Genomic DNA, 25,097 nt, shown 5'->3' with positions numbered 1-25,097 from the left:
ATGCGGGGTCACAGTGTACAGGTACGCCCTACGTCCTTAAGAGGTTAATGGGGTACTTTTTTTTTTTTTTTTTTTTTTTTTTTTTCTTTAAATCAACTGGTGGCAGAAAGTTTAACAGGTTTGTAAATTACTTCTATTAAAACATCTTAATCCTTCTTGTACTTATTAGATGCTGTATGCTCTAGAGGAAGTTGCATAGTTCTTTCCAGTCTGACAACAGTTCTCTCTGCTGACACCTCTGTCCACATCAGGAACTGTCCTGAGCAGGATAGGTTTGATGGGGATTTGCTTCTACTCTGGACAGTTCCTGATACGGACAGAGGTGTCAGCAGAGAGCACTGTGGTCAGACTGAAAAGAACAACTCCACTTCCTAAGTACTGGAAGGATTAAGATTTTTTAATAGAAGTAATTTACAAATCTGTTTAGCCCCTTAAGGAGCAAGCCCATTTTGGCCTTAAAAGGGGGTACTCTGATGGAATAATAATAATTTTTTTTATCAACTGGTGCCAGAAAGTTAAACAAATTTGTAAATTACTTCTATTAGAAATTTCTAATCCTTCCAGTACTTATTAGCGGCTGTATACCACAGAGGAAATTCATTTAATTTCTTTTGGGATTTCTTTTCTGTCATGACCACAGTGCGTTCTGCTGACACCTCTGTCCATTTTAGGAACTGTCCAGAGGAGCATGTGTTTGCTATGGGGATTTTCTCTCAGTAGAGAGCCCTTCGTGACAAAGAAATCCAAAAAGAAAAGAATTTCCTCTGTAGTATAGAGTAGCTGATAAGTACTGGAAGGATTAAGATTTTTTAATACAAGTAATTTACAAACCTGTTAAACTTTCTGCCACCAGTTGATTTAAAAAAAAAAAAAAAAAAAGTACCCCATTAACCTCTTAAGGACGTAGGGCGTACCTGTACACTGTGACCCCGCATCACACTGGGTCGGTCCCGGCTGCTATTGATAGCCGGAACCCTGGGCTAACAGCGTGCGGCACCGATAGTTGTGCCGTGCGCTATTAACCCTTCAGACGCGGCGATCAAAGTTGACCGCCGCGTCTGAAAGTGAAGGTAAACGCTTCCCAGCAGCTCAGTCTGGCTGATCGGGACATCGCGATAAAATCGCGATGTCCGGATCAGCTAGGATGCGAGCGGAGGTCCCCTTACCTGTCTCCGCCATGTCCTTTCTGGGTTTGATTGCTCCAAGCCTGAGCTACAGGCTTGAGCAATCGAGCCCCATCTCGCTGATCCATGCAAAGCTATGGCTTTGCAGGGATCAGCATAAGAGATCAGTGTGTGCAGTGCTATAGCTCGCTATGGGAGCTATAACACTGCAAAAAAAAAGTTAACAAAGGTCATTTAACTGCTTCCCTAATAAGTTTGAATCACCCCCCTTTTCCCATAAAAAAAACTGTGTAAATAACTATAAAAATATATAGTTAATTAAATCGCACGGTCAATGGCATACGCGCAAAAAAAATTCAAAATAGCGTATTTTTGGTCACTTTTTATATCATGAAAAAATGAATAAAAAAACTATCAAAAAGTCCGATCAATACAAAAATGGTACCGATAAACACTTCAGAAAACGGCGCAAAAATTAGTCCTCATACCGGCCCGTACACGGAAAAATAAAAAAGTTATAGGGGTTAGAAAATGAGAATTTTTAACTTATAAATTTTCCTGCATGTAGTTATAATTTTTTTCCGAAGTACGACAATATCCAACCTATATAAGTAGAGTATCATTTTAACCATATGGACCTGCAGAATAAAGATAAGGTGTTATTTTTACCGAAAAATGCACTGCGTAGAAACGGAAGCCCCCAAAAGTTACAAAATGGCATTTTTTCTTCAATTTTGTCGCACAATGAGTTTTTATTTCCGTTTCGCTGTGGATTTTTGGGTAAAATGACTGTCACTGCAAAGTAAAATTGGTGGCGCAAAAAATAAGCCATCATATGGAATTTTCTGTGCAAAATTGAAAGTGTTATGATTTTTAGAAGGTGATGAGGAAAAAATGAAAATGCAAAAAAATGGAAAAACCCTGCGTCCTTAAGGGGTTAAAGGAAATTTCTGTTGTCCCTCATATTATTGCTCATACTTCATACAGGGACTTGGTTGGTAAATTTTTGGGTTTGAACAGGTGTATGTATTGCTTTTATCATTACAATATGGTGGGTTGTATTGGTCATCCAGACAATGACAGTGGACAACCTTTTAACCTTTTCTGTTACTTTGCTGTAAAATCTTTCTGCCAATTTTACTTATGATTGAATCAGAAGAATTGTAGTGGAAATCCCAAGACTAATAGGCGACGCTGTTTGTCTTTTTATAATTGGTTAAAAAAAAATATCACTGACAAGTACAGGCTCTCTGTTCCTCTTTCTGTTTGACTTGTTTGAGTTCTGATACTCCCAATAAAGGGACAAAATTACATTTTAAAATGGGGAGATTTTGAATTTCAGGGCTGTGAAGTCGGAGTCGGACTAAATTTTGGGTACCTGGAGTCTGAGTTGGCAAACAATGCACCGACTCCGACTCCTACTAAATTTAGATTGGAATAAAAAAAAAAAAAAAAAAAAGCAAGTTTAAATGTCCCAATTCACAATAAGTTATAATTAATGACTTCTCTACTTTAAGAATAAAGACCAATGCATGCAGTGCCTCATGTAACCGCAAAACAAACACATTAAGTGACCATGAAGAAGCTTTTCATGTGCTTTACTATATGGCACACAACGCACAATTAGGAGCGGCAATATTTATACTTTCCATAGTGTTGTGTTCTGCTGTTACAGGGAACCCATGGGTAACCTAAACCTCTCACTGATAAGGGATTAAGTAAATATATTTTTTGCAGGACTAGAGACACTTGTATAAGGCTATAAAAACTTGTAAACTCGATTGTTAGCTTAAAGGGGTACTCCACCCCTAGACATCTTATCCCCTATCCAAAGGATAGGGGATAAGATGTCAGATCGCTGGGGTCCCGCTGCTGGGGACCCCCAGAATTGCCGCTGCGGCACCGCGCTATCATTACTGCACAGAGCGAGTTCGCTCTGTGGGTAATGACGGGCGATACAGGGGCCGGAGCATCGTTACGTCATGGCCCCGCCCTTCGTGATGTCACAGCCAGCCCCCTCAATACAAGTCTACGGGAGGGTGTGTGGTGGTCGTCCACGCCCCCTGCCATAGACTTGCATTAAGGGGGTGGGTCATGAGGGGCGAAGCCATGACGTCGCGCTGCTCCATCCCCTGTATCGCCAGTCATTACGCACAGAGCAAACTTGCTCTGTGTGGTAATGAAAGCGCGGTGCCGCAGCAGCGGGACCCCAGCGATCGGACATCTTATCCCTTTTCCTTTGGATAGGGGATAAGATGTCTAAGGGCGGAGTACCCCTTTAAACTTTAAACATGACTATGGGATTCTACTAGGGAAATCATGTTTTATAATAAATGCCCCTTCCTGGATCCACCCACTGCCCTATCTTCAGCAGCAGATCAGCACACAAACTGTTCAATACAGTAGACTGTTGGCTTCCCAGCCAGTAGTCCTGTGGTAATGACATGTATGTTGCCTTCCTTTCCTTCAAGGAATGTATAAAATATATTCGCATATTAATACATAGGAGTCGGAGTTGGAAGTACAGATAACTCCGGAGTCGGAACATTTATCTACCGACTCCACAGCATTGAATTTGAGGACTTTGTTGGGTACTGGTTCTGTTAACAGGCACTGTTAAGTTTACAAGTCTTCTCAAGAACATCTGCACTTTAAAGGGAATGTGTTATCAGAAATTACCAGACAGCTATTCAGAGAGATATCATATTTTATTTATTTGTATTCCTTTTTATTTTATACTTAAATTCTGTTTCATAATCGCAATCTGAGACTTCCATTTCTTTAACCCCTTAAGGACCCGGGGGTTTTCAGTTTTTGCATTTTCGTTTTTTCCTCCTTCCCTTTAAAAAATCATAACTCTTTCAATTTTGCACCTAAAATCCATATGATGGCTTATTTTTTGCGCCACCAATTCTACTTTGTAATGGCGTCAGCCATTTTACCCAAAAATCGATGGCGAAACGGAAATAAAATCATTGAGAGACACAATTTGAAAACAAAAACGCCATTTTGTAACTTTTGGGGGCTTCAGTTTCGACACAGTACATTTTTTGGTAAAAATGACACCTTCTCTTTATTCTGTAGGTCCATACGATGAACATGATACCCTACTTATATAGGTTTGATTTTGTCGTACTTCTGGAAAAAATCATAACTGCATGCAGGAAAATTTATACGTTTTAAAATTGTAATCTTCTGACCCCCTATAACTTTTTTTATTTTTGCGCGTATGGGGCGGTATGAGGGCTAATTTTTTGCGCCATGATCTGATGTTTTTATCGTTACCATTTGTGTATTGATCGGACTTATTCATTTTTTCATGATATAAAAAGTGACCAAAAATACGCTATGCTGGACTTTGGAATTTTTTTACGCGTACGACATTGACCATGCGGTTTAATTAATGATATATTTTTATAATTCGGACATTTCTGCACGCGGCGATACCACATATGTTTTTATTTTTGTTTACACAGTTTTTGCTTTGGGTGATTCAAAGTTTTATTATGGAAGGGGTTAAATGATCTTTTCACATTTTTTTTTTTTTTTGCAGTGTTATAGCTCCCATAGGGACCTATAACACTGCACACACTGATCTTTTACATTGATCAGTGGTTTCTCATAGGAAACCACTGATCGGTGATTCTGAGCAGTCATTCGGCGATCGGACAGCATGGAGGCAGGTAGGGACCCTCCGGCTGTCCTGTAAGCTGTTCGGGATGCCGTGATTTCACCGCGGCGATCCCTAACAGCTCCCTGAGCTAACCGGCAACTTTTTGTTTCACTTTAGACGTGGCTATCAACTTTGAATGCCGCGTCTAAAGGGTTAATAGTGCGCGGCACCACGATCAATGCCGCGCGCTATTAGCCACGGGTCACGGCCGTTGTTAGAGGCCGGGCCCGACTCGCTAATACTGGGAGCGGACTCATGACGTACCGGTACATCATGGGTCCTTTACAGGTTAAATATCCTCCATAATATTGTCCTAAAAATGAAATAAAAAAACAAAACTGTTTTAGTATCTGGCTCTAATTAACAAAAAAAAATCTGATACATTACCTTGAAGTCTCCTCAACTATTCTTTTCTGCTACTTAGCACCCGATCAGTCAAATGTATGCAGGTATATCTTTTTTAGAATATCTGGGGACCAAGTAGAAGTGTTTGAAAATGATTCTTCATTACAGAATGCAATAAAGTCCTGCTTAGCAGCAGACTGTACTCTGATCATCTTCCTCATTATCCAGAGAATGATGGAGACACAGCACTCATACGTTGTTGCATCCTTTTTACTGTCTTACGTTGCACATCACTGCCCTGACCACCCACTGTCAAGGAGTCTACAGCACAGTCCTTTTTTTTTTTTTTAGTTATTTGGGTGAACTGTAGATTTCTGCATACCTACAGTGTGTTCCCTTCATTGTCTGGATTGGTGGGGGCCTCAGAGATCAGACACTATCATAAATTGATCACATGTCTTTATCACATGTCAATACCCCATAATGACAAAGTGATAACAGAAAGAGAGAAATCTTGGCTGATTTCTTAAAAATAAAAAACGTATCTATTACATTGACATAAGTATTCAGACCCTTTACTCAATTGAAGCCCCTTTTGTCAGTGATTACAGCCTCCAGTCTTATTCGGAATGAGGCCACAAAGTTTACACAACTGGATTTTGGGGTTTTCTGACATTCTTCTCTGCAGATCCTCTCCAAGCTCTTTCAGGTTGGATGGGGCCATCCAATGGAAGCCATTTTCAAGTATCTACAAAGATGTTCCATTGGGTTGAAGTCCGAGCTCTGGTAGTGCCCCTCAAGGACATACAGAGTTGTCTCTAAACCGCTCCTGAGTTGTCTTGGGTTTGTGCTTGGGGTCATAGACTGGGCCGAAGGTTCACCTTCTAATAAGGCAAAGTTCCAGAGCACTCTGCATCAGGTTTTAATTTAGAATTGTCAGCACATTCTACTATGTAGAGACAAAAGTATTTCATACGATTAGTTCGTTCATTCAGATCTAGGATGTGTTATTTTATTGAACAAAACAAAAAGGAGGGAAAAAAAGCTAATTGGACATAATGTCACACCAAACTCCAAAAATGGTCTGGACAAAATTATTAGCACCCTTAACTTTAATATTTGGTTGCACACCCTTTGGAAGAAATGGCTGAAATCAGTCGCTTCCTATAAGTCAATAAGCTTCTTACACCTCTCATACGGAATGTTGGACCACTCTTTCTTTGCAAACTGCTCCAGGTCTCTCTTATTGGAAGGCGCCTTTTCCCAACAACAATTTTAAGATCTCTCCACAGGTGTTCAATGGGATTTAGATCTGGATTGATTGCTGGCCACTTCAGAACTCTCCAGCGCTTTGTTGCCATCAATTTCTGGGTGCTTTTTGACATATGTTCGGGGTCATTGTCCTGCTGGAAGACCCAAGATCTCGGACGCAAACCCAGTGCAACCCAAAATCCATTGGTAATCCTCAGATTTCATGATGCCTTCCTCACATTCAAGGCACCCTTTGCCAGAGGCAGCAAAACAACCCCAAAACATAATTGAACCTCCACCATATTTCACTGTAGCTACTGTTATTTTCTTTGTAGGCCTCATTACGTTTTCGGTAAACAATAAAATGATGTGCTTTATCAAAAAGCTCTATCTTGGTCTCATCTGTCCACAAGATGTTTTCCCAGAAGGATTTTGGCTTACTCAAGTTCATTTTGGCAAAATGTAGTCTTGCTTTTTTCTGTCTGTGTCAGCAGTGGGGTCCGCCTGGGTCTCCTGCCATAGCGTTTCATTTCATTTAAATGTCGACTGATAGTTTGTGCTGACACTGATGCTCCCTGAGACTGCAGGACAGCTTGAATATATTTGGAACTTGTTTGGGGCTGCTTATCCACCATCCAGACTACCCTGATTTGACACCTTTCAGCAATTTTTCACTTACGTCCACGCCCAGGGAGATTAGCTACAGTGCCATGGGTTGTTAACTTCTTGATAATGTTGCGCACTGTGGACAAAGGCAAATCTAGATATCTGGAGATGGACTTGTAACCAAGAGATTGATATCTTTCCACAATTTTGGTTCTCAAGTCCTCATACCACGATTTTCAGTCAGTCAAAAATCGGATCCCACAAGAAAATGCCAAGATCGTAGTCACTAGCTGACTACGATTGGGTCGGCAGTCCCATAATAGTTAATGGCTCTGTATCTGCGTACCTATCCATGCATAGATACGATTTCAGGCGATTTGAGCTTCCGAAATTGTATGTACATCGGAAGGTCAGATCGTGGTGTGAATGTAGCCTAATATATTCAGGATGGAGAGATAAGATCCTTACCACTTAAGGACTCCGGCCGTACCTGTATGTCCCGATTCCCACTAATGGGGTTTAAACCATTCTTACGAGCAGAGAACAGGTTAAACCCCTGGGTCCCGGTTGCTACAGGCTGCCAGGACCCACGGCTAATGCCGATCGGGCCGATGACTGACATTCACCCTTTAGACGCCGCGATCAAAGTTTATTGCAGTGTCTAAAGTGAAGGTAAAACTATCCTGGCAGCTCAGCGGAGCTGATCAGGACTATCGCGACAGAATCGCAATGTCCCGATCAGCTTACTGGATGACAGGAGGGTCCTCATCGGCCTCCTCATCGTCCAATTGGTGATCTACTGCTCCATGGAGCAGCAGAGCGCCGACAACACTGATCAATGCTATGCTATTACATAGCATTGATCAGTGTATGCAATTAAAAGATTGCATGGTATAGCCCCCCTAAGGGGGCAAAAAAATAAAAATAAGTCAAGTGGTTAAAAAAAAAAGAATAAATGTGAATAACCCCACCCACCCAATAAAAGTTTGAATCACCCTCCTTTTCCTAGTTTTTCTTTTTTATAAAATAATGTAGTAATAAAAAAAAAAAAATCATGTGGTACCGCCGAGTGCGTAAATGTCCGAACTATTAAAATATAAGGTTAGCTAAACTGCACAGTCGATGGCGTACACGTAAAAAAAATACCAAATTCCAAAATTGTGCTTTTTTGGTCACCTTCATACACCATAAAAATATAAATAAAAAGCGATCAAAAAGTCCCATCAAAACAAAAATGGTACAGATAAAAACTACAGACCACGGCGCAAAAAATTAGCCCTCATATAGCCCTGTATGCGGAAAACTCAGTTATAGTGGTCAGAATTTGACAATTTTAAACAAACAAATTTTGGTGCATGTAATTATCATTTTTTTTAAGCAGTAAAATAAATAAAACCTACATAAATTGGGTATCACTGTAACTGTATGGACCTACAGAATAAAGGTGTTTATTTATTAAAAAAATTTTCGCCGCAGATTGTTTTAAAAGAAGTAATGTCAATACAAAGTACACTTGGTGATGCAAAAAATACATGCCCTTTTTATATTGGTCTGTAGGCGAAAAATTGAACGCGTTATGATTTCTAAAAGATGAGGAAGGGAAAACGAAATTGCAAAAACGAATGGGGTCCTTAAAGGGGTATTCCATATAAGTCCTTACAGGGGCTGTAAAGTTAGTGTAGTTCATAATATAGTGTCTGTACCTGTGTGTGATGGTTTTTTCACAATTCTTCTGTGATTTTCACTCCAATATTTATTTTTATCAGCACACAAAATTACTTGTCTCAGATTTTTCCCAGGTTGCAATGCGGCCGAGACCTGACTCACTAGTCAGCTGATGACAGGGAGCCTGTCTTCTTCAATGGGTGGGTGGGTGGGTGATAGAGAGAGAGGAATCTGCAACTAATACAACAGCTGTGGGCACCCTGGTTGAAAACCACAGATGTTTGAATGGATGCAGCTCATTTATGTTTCAATGGGTGGGGTGACTGATGTGTGGGAGGGAGGAAAATGGAATTGTGGGATTTGTAGTAAAAAAATTCAAACAGGAAATACCAGTTCACAAAAAGCTAGCCACAGTGTTATGGTAATCTCACAACATAGCAATTTAGCTCCAAGACAAGCGCAGATCCTTCCTAAGCATGCCCATTACTGTCTGCCAGGTACGTACTAAAATCACCTTATGGTAGAGAACCCCTTTTAAGGAGAAAGTGGGCCCTAAGGGGTTAAGAATGTGTCCATACTAAAAGCTACATCTGATTTTCTCAGATACTTCAGTAGATTAACCACTTTTTCCAAAAATCTTTCCAACTCTCCAAAAAAAATTACCCAGAGACAATTCTTTCAAGAATCTTTTTTTTTTAATGCTTTTCATTCCATTCAGATAACTCTCTAAATGACAGAAGTTTACTTTCCTGCAACCACAAAGAAACCCTCTTTTAGATCCTTTTGCTCATTAAGTCAAGGTCATGAATTCCTAATGGATCCAAAAGGAGAACCCCTCAAGGCAGTGATGCCAGGGATTCCCCTGTAGGAGGAAGCTTTAGGTTTTTTTAAAATATATGGGGCAGGGGAGGACTTGTTCAGATACCTGGGTCTCTTCCCTTATAAAAAGAGGTTACTTCATAAAAATAGTTTCTTGGCTTGCAAGAAAGTTCTTCCTAAATTGCTCCAGTCCCTTCTAAATCTGCTAGAAGAATTGCTGTGTAAAATGGCTATAGGACCTGTGTCGGTTGTTTAGAGAGGAGTCCTACTCATGTCTTTTCCTAGTGCCAAAGCCACAGGACAAATGGAGGCTTGTAGTAGACCTCCCGTGTCTCGATTGTTATGTAAGTAATAAAAAAAAAACGTATGTATTCTATCAACTTAGTTCTACCATTCCAACATCCTGGAGATCTCTGTGAAACATATTTGCACATTGTTATAGCCCTCACAGGGATGTGGAATTCCTATCGCCTGACGCCCGGGACATGCAGTTTCGGGCGCCGGGCAGGTGAATTTTTTCGGCCCTTAGCCCGGCTTTGGGCAAGCAGGGCTGGACCTGACAAGCTCTGCGGCGCTCTGCAGTCTGTATGGAGCGGGCTCTGGACTCCTGCCCGCTCCATATTCTGCAGCCCCCGGCTGTGGAATCTCGCGTCCTCCGAATGCAGAGCAGGGGGAGGGGAGAAGTTGTGCACATCCTATCTCCCCTGCTCTGCCGTCTTTCTCCCCATGCAGACCTGCGTCCTCTGTCTTCGCTCCCCCCCAGTTCTAGTTTTGGTGAGCTGAGGGGAGGAGCGGTCTGCACGGGGCGCAAGTTTCACACCGCCGCTAATAGCCCGGCATGCGGCGCTCTGCAGTATGTATGGAGCGGGCTGTTCTCAGTAGCTGGGGGCCGCCGCTAATAGCCAGCATGCAGCGATCGCTGCGGCTGGCTATTAAGCTTTTAGATCGCTGCTGACAGCAGCGTCTAAAGGGACATGTGTATGCTCCCTGGTGGGCTAGCGGGGTGGATCGCCCCCTCGCAGCATGATCGTAGGGGGGCGATCCACTATAGAGGTAGTTGCAAGGCTTACCTCTGCTTCCTGCTGTCCCGCTCTGTCATTGATAGATCCTGGCTGGACCAGACTCTCAATGGATCACAGAGCACGCAGATCAATGAGTTCAATAGAATCTATTCATCTGTATGAGGAATCTAATGATTCCTCCTATAAGTCTAATAAGGTGTAAAAAAAAAATTAAAAAAAAAATAAAGTTTTAATAAAAGATTAAAACACACATTAACCCCTTTCATGTTAAAAGTTCAAATCACCTCCTTTTCCTATAAAAAAAAAATGCAAACATAATAAAAATCTATTTTGTATCGCTTTGTGCGTAATTGTACGACCTATTAAAATATAACATTATGTATCCCGTACAGTAAATGACGTAAATGTAACAAAAAATACCAAACCCCAGAATTGCAATTTTTATAATATCCCAGAATTTTTTTTAAAGTGATTTAAAAAGTCAGATCAATACCAAAATGGTACCAATACAAAAAACAGATTATGGCGCAAAAAATTAGCCCTCATACAGCCTGGTATGCGGGGGGGAAAAAAAGCTACAGGGGTCAAAAAAAAATGGCAATTTAATTTTTTTTTTGAAAAAGTTCCAAAAAAAATTTAAATTTTTAAAACATGACGTAAAGTATACAAATATGGTATTGCTGTAATCGGGCAGCCTAAAGTATCAAAACAACATTATCGCAACCACAAGGTAAATGGCATAGAAAAGAAAACCACCAAATCGGCAAAATTATGTTTTACGATTTCAATTTCACTTCACCTAAATTTATATATATATATATATATATATATATATATATATATATATATATATATATATATATATAATATATAATATTTTGGTTCGGAGAATGTTACTGAAAAATTAAAAAGGTATAGTAGGTATATTATAGTAGGTAGTTATGGCTATTATACGGCGAGGAGGAAAAAACGAGAGTGTAAAAGCGAAAATTGGCCCGGACAAGTGGATTTTGCTCCATTTTAGTCCCGTGGACAAGTAGTTTTTTTAATAAAATTTCCACACCCCTGCCTCACCTCAGATGTTTGCTCTAAAGTCTCAAAACAAGACCCCCCCCCCCCCCCCCCCCCCCTATCAGTTCATATGCTTACCATTCAGCCTGTCTTTAGTGCCCAGAATTTTTACCACAGTCTTTGTAATTCATTGGTGGCTGAAGATTTCCTTTCAAGATGGGAATCTGAAGACTGGGTTACAAACTGTACTCCCATCGGTGGTATCATTTTTGGGTGCTCATGTAAGATAACTTTGTGTTGATGGAAAATGGAATCCAGAGGATCTGTACCTCCCCATGTTTGAAGGAGCAAAGAGCCAAAAAAAAACTGTATGTTACACATCCTTGGGAATTATGGTATCAATGTACAAACAGACAACCTAGATGCTGCTTATTATATCAATAAGCAAGAAGGCACCTGGGACAACCTTCTAGCAAAGGAATGCTGGCAGATCATGGAATGGGCAGAGAGAAATGTGACCAGCCTTACAGCGGTACACATAAGGGGAATTTCTATCAGGACAGAAGCTCTCCTGAGTTGCAAGGCATTCAAACTAGGAGAATGGTCTCCTAACAAATAAACATTCCAGTAAATTCTCAACAAAAGCAGCAAACCTCAACTAGATGTTTCTACGTCTAAATGGAATGCCATAGGCAGATCTATTGGTGAACTCCCAGTCCCTTTCTTGTAAAAGCCCCTATATGAAAGCTATTTTAGAATGTTTGGTACCAAGGAGTATTCCATTTTCCTGCCAAAGGTAACATCCAACTCCGCTATCGACCAGGAAATCTCTCTTCCAGCATTTCACCCAGAAGGAAATGAGTCTTCTCCACACCTGCTTTTTCTAGATGTAAGATGATGATTTTCTCTATCTAAAAGGCTGAAAGACTTCAGAAAATATGAAGCCTTTATTTTTACCTCTTCATATCATACGTGCAACTGCAGCTTCATGGGCAGAAAACAAACACCAGATATGCAATGCAGTGACATGGTTGTCACCCTTACACTTCTCAGACACTATAGTACAGTGTCCATATTAGGACATCTTCAGGCATCATCCTGAACTCCCTCCTCCCTCAGGCAAAACTGTCTTTCCTCAGGCAAAGCTTCTTCCTCCCTCAGACAAAACATCCTTCCTCCCTCAGGCCAAACTCCCTCCTCCTTTTCTCACTCAGACAAAACTCTGTCCTGCCTCAGGCTGAGAGGTCTGTATAGTGTAAGAGGCGCCACACATGGGATCATAAATGCATAGAGCAAAGTTTTCCAACCAGGGTGCCTCCAGCTGTTGCAAAACTACAACTCCCAGGTCTGAGGGAGGAGGAAGGATAGTTTTGCCTGAGGGAGGACGGAGTTTAGGATGATGTCGAAGGATCTCCTAATATGGGCACCGTACTATAGCCTGGACATCAGTTATGCAAAAGTTTCTGCCTTAGGCAAGTAAGTGTACAAGTGGCTGTTTTCAGTATCTTTAGTATTTTGTTTATAGTGTTGGCGATTTGATTGTTCTGTTGCGCAGGAATTGTGCTCAGTCTGGTATTTACGGATCTGAGTTATAACCCCTTTGTTATTTTCCTGTAGTCCGAAGGTAGTAAACATTCAGGTAAGTAAATGTTCCTAATATTGTGCAGGCTGTGGTATTCTATATTTATAGTACTGAAGAGTTTTTATTTTATATTGCCATGAGTGTTCAGTGACAAAAGAACATGGAATTCAACATATGTGAAACTTAGGAAGCATGCAGCCCTACGATGTAAAAAATATTAAACCTTTTGAGGTAGGGCCATATGGAATCATCCTGGTGGTGGCTGAAAACTGCACTGAACTAGCACCTGTACAGCAAGGGAAAGATTAACAAAACTGATGTTCTTGCTCTAACATATACAACTGTTCTTTGCAGCAATTACAGCCGAACAATACCAGCAACATCAACAACAACTCGCACTAATGCAGAAACAGCAACTTGCTCAAATACATCAACAGCAGGCAAATAACTCATCTGCCAACACTTCACAGGTAATGCACTCTTCAGTGTACTGCTGTAGACTAAGGCTATGACCACAAAACCTTTTTTGGGCTTAAAACGGCCCCACAAAAGATGTTGTACATCTTAAGAAAAAGTCTGGTTCCACAACAGAAAATTTACATCCCAAAAGTTAATATTTTGGTTTTTTAGTCACTCCATTGAGTTCTGTTGAATGTTCATATGTAAAATTAGAGGTATTCCAGGAATGCTTATGCAGGGGTTAAAAATAATAATAATAATAATCTCCCTTCTCACTCCCTTATCGCTGCCAAGCTTCAGTCCCGATATACAGTGCTTCCAGGGTTGAGGTCCGCACATGGCACTGCTGCTTAGCAAATTGTTGAAAGGCTGCAGTTTCCCAGCTCAACCACAGATTGGCAGAGCTTGTAATTCCATGCACTGACCCCAAAAGTACTACATAGCAGGACCAGAGCTCTGTGATAGCGATGGGGGTATTTAGAAAGGCGGGTATAGGGTTTTTATTTTAACACCTGTCAAAACACTTAACAACAATAAGACTTTTTGGGCAAGTTTAAGAGCCCTTACCTGGGCTACAGCTTTTGCTGCAGCAGCCCAAAAAAATGTTTGGGGAAAAATTTATACTGAAGACTGCTCTGAATAATGTAATGTGCAGTTTATGAAAAAATGCATAATGCTATGTTGCCACATTAGTTCATATCCTGCTCACACCCCTAGTATTACATGTATTATACATAACCTTGTGCCTCTGAGGTTGCAACCTGTGTAGTTCAACAGTTATAAAAATGGCCAAAAGTAGATTTATCTAAGGCTGCTTTCACATATGAAGTTCACCCGTTAATAAGCGTACTTGTATTTTTTACTTTTCATTTTTAATTTCCCCGCTGGGAGCCCTGAATGGCTGGTACTGAGGAGCCATTCAGGGATCCCAGCGGGGTTTTTAAAATGGACAATGTGAGGGGACAGCGCGTTATATATCTAGCCACCCAGCGCTTTTATAATATGCCTCCCGCCGGCGCATTCATAAAAATATGACCCCCACCGGCGCATTCATAAAAATGACCCCCACCAGCACATTCATAAAAATGACCCCCACCAGCACATTCATAAAAATGACCCCCGCCGGCGCATTCATAAAAATGACCCCCGCCAGCGCATAATGTGACCCCGCTGGCGCATTTGTCTTCATTTTCCATTGCAGCGCTATATGTGAATGGTATATCTATCAGAACACATCCAGCAGCCGCCGGCCAGATGATCTTGATAGATGTACTATTCATTCATAGTGCAGACATATAGCATTATCTGCCCCCCACAGCGCTCCTATATACATATGCAGCCGTCGCGCTATGAATGAATAGTATATCTGTTAGCATCATCGGCCAGGCGGCTGCTGGATGCGTTCCGATAGATATACCATTCACATATAGCGCATTTGTGCAGGGCTATATGTGACAAACTTATCTGTCAGCATCATCGCTGCAAAAATGCGCTATATGTGAATGGTATATCTATCGGAACGCATCCAGCAGCCGCCTGGCCGATGATGCTAACAGATATACTATTCATTCATAGCGCGACGGCTGCATATGTATATAGGAGCGCTGTGGGGGGCAGAACGCTATATGTCTGCCCCCCCTGCCCATCTGTATAAATATGCTGCCGTCGGCGCCATTCGCACATAGCGCTGCAATGTAAAATTAAGACCAATGCGCCGGCGGGGTCACATTGTGCGTTGGGGGGGGTATAGATGTATACGTATAAATGTGCTGGCAGGGGTCATATTTTTATTAATGCGGGGGTCATATTTTTATTTCGCTGGGGGGCTAGATATATAGCGCTCTATGCATATATCTATCTATACATATGTCCCCTCACATTGTCCATTTTAAAAATCCCGCTGGGATCCCTGAATGGCTCCTCAGTACCGGCCATTCAGGGCTCCCAGCGGGGAATTAAAAAATGAAAGTAAAAAATACATTGTGTACATCGCAGGTATGTCAGAAGTGAGACCCGGTGCGATCAATCCCTCAGCCCCTGTACTACAACCCCCCATCATGGAACAGACTCTGTTCCATGATGGGGGAAGTAGTACAAACACTAATGTCACCTCCGCAGCCGGGGAACTACTACTCCCATCATGGAAACAAGTCTGTTCCATGATGGGAGTAGTAGTACTCCTGGCTGTGGGATTCTGTAGACAGAGGTGTTAAAACGTCCGTACATGATGGATGTTATAACAGGTCTTAACGGATGAATGAGCCGGTTATTTGGACGGACATTATTCAGCAGTTAGCATCCTTTAATTCACCCATTATTAAATGTCCGTTAACAATATATTATAACAGCCGTTTATTAACAGATGCACTTTATAGTGTGAAAGCAGCCTAACTTTGTGCACAGGATGATATCCTGCATCATTTAACACATGAAATGGAGGTGGTGGAAGAAAATATATTGTCTTTTATACGCAATACTTCAGAACACAATAATATATAGAAAACTCGCTGCTAGTGTTAAATAATTACATTGAAAAGAATGCAGGCCAGAAAAATAAAGTACCAAACTAGGTGCAAGATAAATATAAGGTGCTATGCATAATTCATGAGACAACAAAAATTAGTTGCAGCTTGTATTACTACTTCTGTCCTAATGTAGGTTCACTTCACAATTTGAGGACATGTTGACTGTGTGTGCGTGTGTGAGCGTGTGTGTGTGTGTGAGCGCGAGCCTTTGCTTGTATGTGCCTGTAGATGTCACCATCCCAATTTGACAGGGTGCTGTGGCCTTTCACAACTGTGTAAAGTTCTTGGTGAATGGCAGCACCAATTGAAGAAACAACATATTACAAGATGCCTACTGTTCCCAGCAATTCTATCTAGTAACAGTTTTACTTTTAATATTGAAGACCATATTATTTCCGTAACTTTACTTTGATATGCAAAACATTATTATAGTTTTTATTTTATTTTAAAATGCTCCGATAATAATCCCTTTTCCCTCCTCTCAGGGTTTTGTTGCAAAGACATTAGACTCTGCCAGTGCTCAATTTGCTGCTACAGCTTTGGTAACATCTGAACAGCTGATGGCCATCAAAATGAAGGATGATGTTGTCCTTGGAATCGGAGTGAATGGCATTCTTCAAGCCTCAGGTTTGACATGATTCCTGAAATCATAATAATATTATTGTATTGTATCGTATATGTTTTGTTACTTATGATGTTTGTCCTTTTTTTTTTTTTACAGGAGTATACAAGGGCTTACACCTCAGTAGTAATACGCCTGCAGCACTCGTACATACAAGTTCATCATCAACATCATCAACTGGTTCAGCCTTGCTACAGCCTTCCAATATAACACAGACTGCTAGTTCCCACAGCACTCTGAGTCACCAAGTATCTGCTGCCAATTCTGCAACAACTCAGGTCCTGATTGGGAATAACATCCGATTAACTGTACCCTCCTCCGTTGCCACTGTAAACTCTATAAACACCCTCAATGCACGCCATTTACCCAGGACTTTAAGTGCTGTTCCCCCATCTGCCTTAAAGCTTGCTGCAGCAGCAGCAGCAAATTGTCAGGTACCCAAGATTCCAGCAGCATCTTCTGTGGATGGAGTACCAAGGTAAGAATTACTGGACACTTATGTCTGCATTGGTTTGGTGAATTTGTAAACCTTCTGTTTGCTATAAATACTTTGTAAATGTGAACAGAGCCTACACAATCACTTTGGGGGAGATTTATCAAAACCTGTGCAGAGGAAGAGTGGTGCAGTTGCCCATAGCAACCAATCAGATTGCTTCTTTCATTTTCCACAGGCCTCTAAAGAGGCCTGTGGAAAATGAAAGAAGCAATCTGATTGGTTGCTATGGGCAACTGCACCATTCTTCCTCTGCACAGGTTTTGATAAATCTCCCCCTATGTCAATTTAGTTTTTCTACTCTGTCATAGGATCAGAAAGATGAATATGAGTGCTAGATCTGTCACAAGACAGACACCAATGGCATGTGATAGACCCTATTCACTTGTCTGTTGTAGAGTGTTTTGTGTTGACCGGAAAAATAGCACTGGCCTTTGATGAAATTACAAACTGATGGGACTGATGATTGGTATGTTGTCTGCAGGATTTGTAGTGCGATTGTGTTCTCAATAAAATATGGATCAAAGTTTTTATTGAGAACACAACACAATATTATTATCCCTTAAAAATATGTAAAGGTTTTGCATTGTGTCTCTGCATTGTAAATCATTTTGACAATTTTGTCCGAATGTGGAAAAATGTACCTCTGTGAGGAGTCCACTAGCAGCATGGTGACAAATATGTGGACATTCCCTTAATCAGTCTGATACTGTCCGCACTGATTAGACTATATAGGGACTAGGGATCGACCGATATCGTTTTTTTAGGGCCGATACCGATAATCGGTGCAGGTTAGGGCCGATAGCCGATAACTTATACCGATATTCCGGTATAAGTTATCGGCTATTTAACCCCCTGCGACACCGCTGCAGATCATTGATTTAAAGCAGGCGCTTTAAATCAATGATCTGCAGTGGCTTTTGCGGGGCCATAGGCCGCCGCCGCCACCCGCTTCTCTCCCCCTACCTGTCAGGGTGGTCCGGGCCATCCATCCTTCCTTCCTGTAGTGTCCGGGTGCGTTCCGGGTGAAGAGTGAACCGGTCCGGGCTGTCCTTCTTCTCCGGCGGTCATCTTCTCCACTCCGGGCAGGCTCCGGCCTAGTACGCTGCATAGACGCCGCTGCGCAGTGACGCCCGTGCGCAGCGACGCACCTGACGTGGCGGCGTCTATGCAGCGTACTAGGCCGGAGCCTGCCCGGAGTGGAGAAGATGACCGCCGGAGAAGGACAGCCCGGACCGGTTCACTCTTCACCCGGAACGCCCCAGGACTGTACAGGAAGGAAGGATGGATGGCCCGGACCACCCCCATTACGGGTAAGTTTAATTTTTTTATTGACTCGGAGGGTGGGGGAGGGGCCAGACCGGTATAGCGCTACGGGCAAAAATCCATACCGGTATACTGCCCAGCATCGCGGTGCGGGGGGGCATTATCGGCTTATCGGCAAGGTAATTGCCGATACAGATAATGCCCAAAATCGTGATTATCGGACGATAATATCGGCCATACCGATAATCGGTCGATCCCTAATAGGGACCCTACCAAACTGGTTACACCCAGTTGTCAATTTAAAAGTTCTCAGCGGTCTGAGTCTGAGATCTGGATCACAAAAACGAGCCAGAAGAAATGCACTCTTAGCATGGTCTCTCCCTGCTTTGTATTATGTGACCTGAATAGATGGACTTAAAATTTAAGTCTGTGGGGCTAATAAGGTTTCATAGACACAGAGCAGGGAGAGGAGCATGTGGCTGCGTGGCTGCATGCCTCTCCCCCTTTCTGCAGTCACAATCTAAACATTTGAAACACAAAAAAATAAAAACACTTGACATGTCAAAAGGTTTGTTTGTTGACTGGTGTACTTTAAATGATTTGAAAGCCTTCTACATGATCCATTTGGCTCTCTGAATCTTGGTCTGGGATCATACTGCTGTGAACTGGTATATATCCAGAGCAAATAGCATTTATCTGCTGCTCAGTTACTTTTTCATCTTGCTGTCTGGAGGGGACATATCTGTCTGTCTCCCTCCCTCACAGTGAGGACTTATTTGCTCTGAGTCTCGGGAGCGAGCCTGGGCAGTCAGCCAATCACTCCATTCCACTCTACTCTGTAACCCTTTCCTCTCTTGTCTTATACAGTACATACACACACATCATACATACACACGCTGCCTCCAGGCCCCAACCCCTCAGCTGCCAGCACCCTGTGAATGGTGTGACCAAAATCGGCAATTTATGCGTTTCGATTTTTTTTAAATCGCATCCCAAAAAAAGTAAGAAAGTAAAAAAAAAAAAACTATATTAAAAAAGAGGGCGGGGCAATGCATTTCGGTTTCTTGCCAAGCACAGCCAAAATCTTTGGTTTCGGACCAAAATTTCTCTTTCGGTGCATCCCTAGTCAGTAAGTACTTCAATGATGATTTTGTGTGCTAGTTCACAGCGGTACGATGCAACCACAAAACTTAAAGGGGTACTCCGCCCCTAGACATCTTATCCCCTATCCAAAAGACGTCACGATACTCCGGATCCTGTATCGCCTGTCATCAGGCATCGCTCCGTGCAGCAGATGACTGGGTGCTTCAGGGGTTCCTAGTGGTGGGACCCCTGCGATCAGACATCCAAAAGTTAGGGGATAAGATGTCTAGGGGCGGAGTACCCCTTTAAGGAGCATATGGATGACATGTGAATGAGTTAGACACATTAAACAACAAAAGATAGATTCGGTAGTTCCAGCTGCACACTATGAAGGTCTGGATGCAGTCAGTGGACACTTAGTGATGGTTTACTTGTCATACAATGTGGGACGTTTTTTTAACTTCCTTTTATAAGGTTTTTGGTGTTACTGGGAAAAAATTGGCTTATTTTTTAAAGGTTTATGGAGATAAACCTGGTGGCAGTTTCTAGGGATCGACCGATATCGTTTTTTTAGGGCCGATAATCTGTGGATATTCCGGTATAAGTTATCGGCTATTTATCCCCCCGCGACACCGCTGCAGATCATTGATTTAAAGCGGGCGCTTTAAATCAATGCACTGCAGTGGCTTTTGCGGTGCCATAGTTTTGAGCTGATTTTTTTTTTTTTTTTTTTTTTTTTTTTTTTTTAGCGAGAATTCCGTGCAAATATTAATCGGTGTGAACATACCCTTACTAGCAAAGTTATATTGCTTAACCCTGCTGATACCCTTCTGATACCCACATTTACCAATCTGCTTAAAACCAAAACTGGTTTTGCCAGTTTCAACCAATAACAACTCCATTTTCATTTTACCAGAGCTTGTTAAAATATGAAAACTGAGCTGTGATTGGCTTCTGTGAGTAAAACCAGACAGTTTTGTTTTCGGGCAAATTGATAAATATGAGCCATAAGGTTACTTTTCACCTTTAATTTTATGAGCAAGTGGAAATTTTGTAGTAATTAATATACAGATCAAGAGAGAGGATTTCAATGGGATCCTTCTGCACAGCTAGTTCCTTAAAGAGCACCTGTCATCAACAAAAACTTTTAATATGTTGTTCATAATCATTAATGAAGAGATATTGTAATATATCTTCATTAAAAAAAAATTATATTTATACCAGTTTTTTCATTTTATACTTTTGGCCACTAGGGGTCACTCTTCTATGTCTGGTCTGCAAGCAGCATCCTATGCTTTTCATAGTAAGTGTACAGCTTTTAGGACTAATGCTGAAGGGCTCTGGTCCTTCCACCGGAAGTTCAGTACTCTCAGCTCAGGACTCGCTCCCAGCCTGTGAGCTACAAGCCTGCACATGCCTCTCATATAACAGCCAGTCACCTCCCCCTCCCCCTGCTCTGTGTTCTCCCTGCCCCTCACCACACGTTATCTTATGCATTGTATTATCTCACTGCACTCCCTGCTCTGTGCCCCCCCCCCTGACATTCATCTTAATCACTGCCTCTGTAATTGCTCCCACCACCCCTGGTTCTCAGCATTGACTTTTTAGTGCAGAGAGACACAGGAGAGAGAGAGACAGAGGATGCCATCCCTCACCTGTACTTAGTCTGTATGCACAATGCAGAGCAGTGTTTCCCAACCAGGGTGCCTCCAGCTGTTGCAAAACTACAACTCCCAGCATGTCTGGACAGCTGTTGGCTGTCTGGGCATGCTGGGAGTTGTAGTTTTGCAACAGCTGGAGGTGCCCTGGTTGGGAAACACTGCTGCAGAGGGAGAGCAGCATACAGGAAGACTGGCAGAAGCAGAGTCCCAGCCAGGCTTCATGTGACATCATGCCTGCCGGGACCCGCCTCCTTCCACCCCTCAGAAAGACCGTGCTCCTGAGCTAATGAAGAGGGATAAAAAAAGATATTTCCACAGCGTTTTAAACCTCAATAAACACAGGGATAGGCATAGTTAGAGCAGGGGACAGATGGGAAGGGGGATCAGGGAAAGTTTAGGATGATGACAGGTACTCTTTAATGTTCTCAGACTAGGTGTGGTATTATTTATCTATTAAAGTGTACCTAAACTTAAAGGGGTACTCCGGTGGAAAACTTTTTTTTTTTTTTTAAATCAACTGGTGCCAGAAAATTAAACATATTTGTAAATTACTTCTATTAAAAAATCATCCCTCCAGTACTTATTAGCTTCTGAAAACTACAGAGGAAATTCTTTTCTTTTTGGAACACAGTGCTCCACATTTTCTCCTACTGTCCAGAGTAAGAGAAAATCCCCATAGCAAACATATTCTGCGCTGGACAGTTCCTAAAATGGACAGAGATGTCGGCAGAGAGCGCGGTGCTTGTGATGTCGGCAGGGAGCGCGGTGCTTGTGATGTCGGCAGGGAGCGCAGTGCTTGTGATGTCGGCAGGGAGCGCGGTGCTTGTGATGTCGGCAGGGAGCGCGGTGCTTGTGATGTCGGCAGGGAGCGCGGTGCTTGTGATGTCGGCAGGGAGCGCGGTGCTTGTGATGTCGGCAGGGAGCGCGGTGCTTGTGATGTCGGCAGGGAGCGCTGTGTTCAAAAAAGAAAATTATTTCCTCTGTAGTATTCAGCAGCTAATAAGTACTGGAAGGATTAAGATTTTTTTAATAGAAGTAATTTACAAATCTATTTAACTTTCTTGGACCAGTTGATTTAAAAAAAGTGTTTTCCACTGGAGTTCCCCTTTAAAGCAAACTTCTGACATGTCATAAAGACGGTAGCGCTGGGACAGAAGTGCTTAGCAGAGTTCTGTGCCTGTTTTCTGTTTGACTCTCCTTGGAAAGTGAGCATGCTGTGTACAGACTCAACGAATGTGTCTCGTAGCACCAATACAAAATGTCTCTGACATGTCAGAAGTATGTTTAGAGTTTGGGTACACTTTAAAGCAGGGGTCTCAAACTTGTGGCCTTCCAAATGTTGCAAAACTTCAACTCCTAGCATGCCCGGGCAGCCATTTGCCGTCTGAGCATGCTGGGAGTTGAAGTTTTGAAACATCTGGAGGGCCACAAGTTTGAGACCCCTGCTTTAAAGGAATTGTGTCATCAGAAGTTGACCTATTGTTTGCAGCAGGTTTTTATACCAAACAAATGTATATTTACTTGTTTGTTTTTTGAGGTTTTTATTAACCACTTTATTTTATTTATTTATTTTTTACAGGGAAAACCATGAAACAGAAAAGCCAGCATTGAACAGTATAGCAGACAACACAGTAGCTATGGAAGTGACGTAGTTTCTGCAGGAATGGGACTGCAGCCTTGGGAACTTGTTTAGGTGCTATGCATCAGTAGCATTATGAATGCAAGGGATGATGGGAAGCAGCACACTGCATTTCCTTGGCAGCTGTGGGGACTCAACAGCAATGCACATCTCTCATGCTTTTTCTTTTCTTTTTCTTTCGTACTGTTAATAGGAAAGAATAAACATCTGTAAATTATGAATACAGCAATTATCTGTACAGTACTGCATATTTGTAATACCCTTGTATATATGTTACTTGAATACAGAACTGTTCATTTGTGATGCTTTGCACTGGGGGGGAAAAAAAACGGGGAAAACAAAAACTGCAACAAAGTAAGAGTGTGAGATTGTATAGAGATGAGAAGTGTCATCACATCATGTGCATGGTGCGGAACCTGCTGTTTTATCTATTTATTGTGCCGTGTTTACAGTTTTTTGTACACTGTACCTTCATTGGTTCCTGTGCTGTAGTAAATGTGTTAGGTAGCTGTGGACTCCTTGGTATTTTGTAAATGGTATAACATAACTTGGTTCCCCACCGGGTCCCTGAGTTCTCTGTATCATGTGAAGAAATGGTGACATACATACAGAATCTTAAGGAAAAAAAGGCTTTTTTTTTTTTAAATAATGGGGAATGTACTAATGGGGATCTTCCTGTTTCTAATATCAGAAGTGACAAGATAATAATGAAGTCTCTTGAATCTTCCCTTCCCCATTCACCTGTACGTCATGTGGGTGGTTTCTGGTACTTCAGGCACTAAGGTTTTGTTGCTGCTTTACAAACAAACCCCCCTCCCCCCTTTATGCCCCATCTCCTCCTACACCAAAAAAAGTGTTAAATCAAGTATGCAAATGGAGTCCATTCAACTGGAGTTTGTTGTCTGCCCTTTTTTTTTTTTTTTTTTTAAAGAAAAAATAGAAAAAAAAAACACTTTAAAAAATTGTATTTTTTTATTGTGTAATTGTTAAAGACTTCATTCTTTACTTGTTCTTAAGAAAACAAAAGGATATAAGGGAGAAGAATGCAGTAATTGCTGTACGTGTATCATCATTCCAGTTTCTATAACAGCCAGCTTTTTTCCTTTTTCCGATATTTTTCTCCAGAAGGCTGCAGGGCCAGAACCACAACTATCGGGTGCCTTCCTTTGGAAATATGAGCTCTCTTCTGTGAAGAGCAATGGTACTTTACAGACTACTAACGCTTTGTCAGTACCGAAGTCTGAATGCCCTGTCCAATGGCATACATTATCCTTGAGGTTTTTAATCCCACCTGGAAATACATTGTGAATGATTTATCACAAAAAAAAAAGAAAATAAACCCAGGGCATTACATGATGACAAACGAAAAATGTGTGGTGATGTTTCTTCTTTTTCTTTCTTTATCTGTATTAATTTCCGCTCTAAGTTCATTGTCAATTTCAATTCAATGTTCTGCACTTGTTTCTTAAATGGAAGGAAAGAAAAAAAGCTCCCACTAAATTAAGGAAATATTAAAATACATAAAATCTATTCACTGACTCCTTGTGGTTTTAGATTTTGGTGTGGTTTTCTATATTATAAATATTGTACTGGGGACACAGCTGCAGCATACAAGTGTATTCACCTTGCCATTCAGGCCTATGATTTAAAGGAGTACTCCGGCGCGCATTTTTTTTCCTTTTATCCCGTCCGGGCTGCAAAATAAAAGAGAACACACTTTCTCTTACCTGCCAAAGAGCCCCCGGTGCTCCGGTACAGGTGTTCGGTCCCCGGGCTGTATTCTTCTTACTTCCTGTTAGCCCGGCACGTCACACGGAGCTTCAACCTATCACTGGCTGAGGCGGGACATCGCTGCGGCTGGTGATAGGCTGAAGCTCCATGTGACGTGCCGAGCTAACAGGAAGTAAGAAGAATACAGCCCGGGGACCCAACACCTGTACCGGAGCTCCGGGGGCTCTTTGGCAGGTAAGAAAAAGTGTGTTTCTCTTATTTTGCAGCCCGGACGGGATAAAAGGAAAAAAGTGCGCGCCGGAGTACTCCTTTTAAAAGGGGTTGTCCATATATATCAGAGGTCTCAAACTGTGGCCCTCCAGATGTTGCAAAACTTCAGTGTGTCTGCTTCCGAGCATACGGTGTCCATTTTAGGACATCGTCAGTCGTTAGACATAACTCCGTCAGGTGAAACAGCTTCCCGCCTACTCCCTCGGACCAATCGCCGTCCGTCGTCAGCTGCAACTGCGTCATGTGAAAC

The 25,097-nt window shown here is 42.0% G+C and overlaps 1 protein-coding gene across 3 annotated transcripts in view; it reads left to right on the top strand.

Moving 5' to 3' along the window:
• The window catches only part of EPC1 (enhancer of polycomb homolog 1), a 108,130-nt gene extending 83,754 nt beyond the window's left edge, over nt 1-24,376 (top strand). For all 3 annotated transcript variants that reach the window (XM_056519452.1, XM_056519451.1, XM_056519450.1), the window contains 4 exons: nt 13,453-13,568; nt 16,568-16,709; nt 16,804-17,182; nt 22,787-24,376. In XM_056519452.1, coding sequence (XP_056375427.1) covers nt 13,453-13,568; nt 16,568-16,709; nt 16,804-17,182; nt 22,787-22,859 — 710 coding nt within the window. In that variant the 3' untranslated portion in view covers nt 22,860-24,376. The remainder of the gene's footprint in view (nt 1-13,452; nt 13,569-16,567; nt 16,710-16,803; nt 17,183-22,786) is intronic.
• The last annotated feature ends 721 nt before the right edge of the window (nt 24,377-25,097 follow it).

Source organism: Hyla sarda, chromosome 5, assembly GCF_029499605.1.
Source record: "Hyla sarda isolate aHylSar1 chromosome 5, aHylSar1.hap1, whole genome shotgun sequence".
Classification (NCBI taxonomy): domain Eukaryota; kingdom Metazoa; phylum Chordata; class Amphibia; order Anura; family Hylidae; genus Hyla; species Hyla sarda.
The sequence above is the reverse complement of the archived record's forward strand: the minus strand, read 5'-3'. Positions and strand labels throughout refer to the sequence as shown.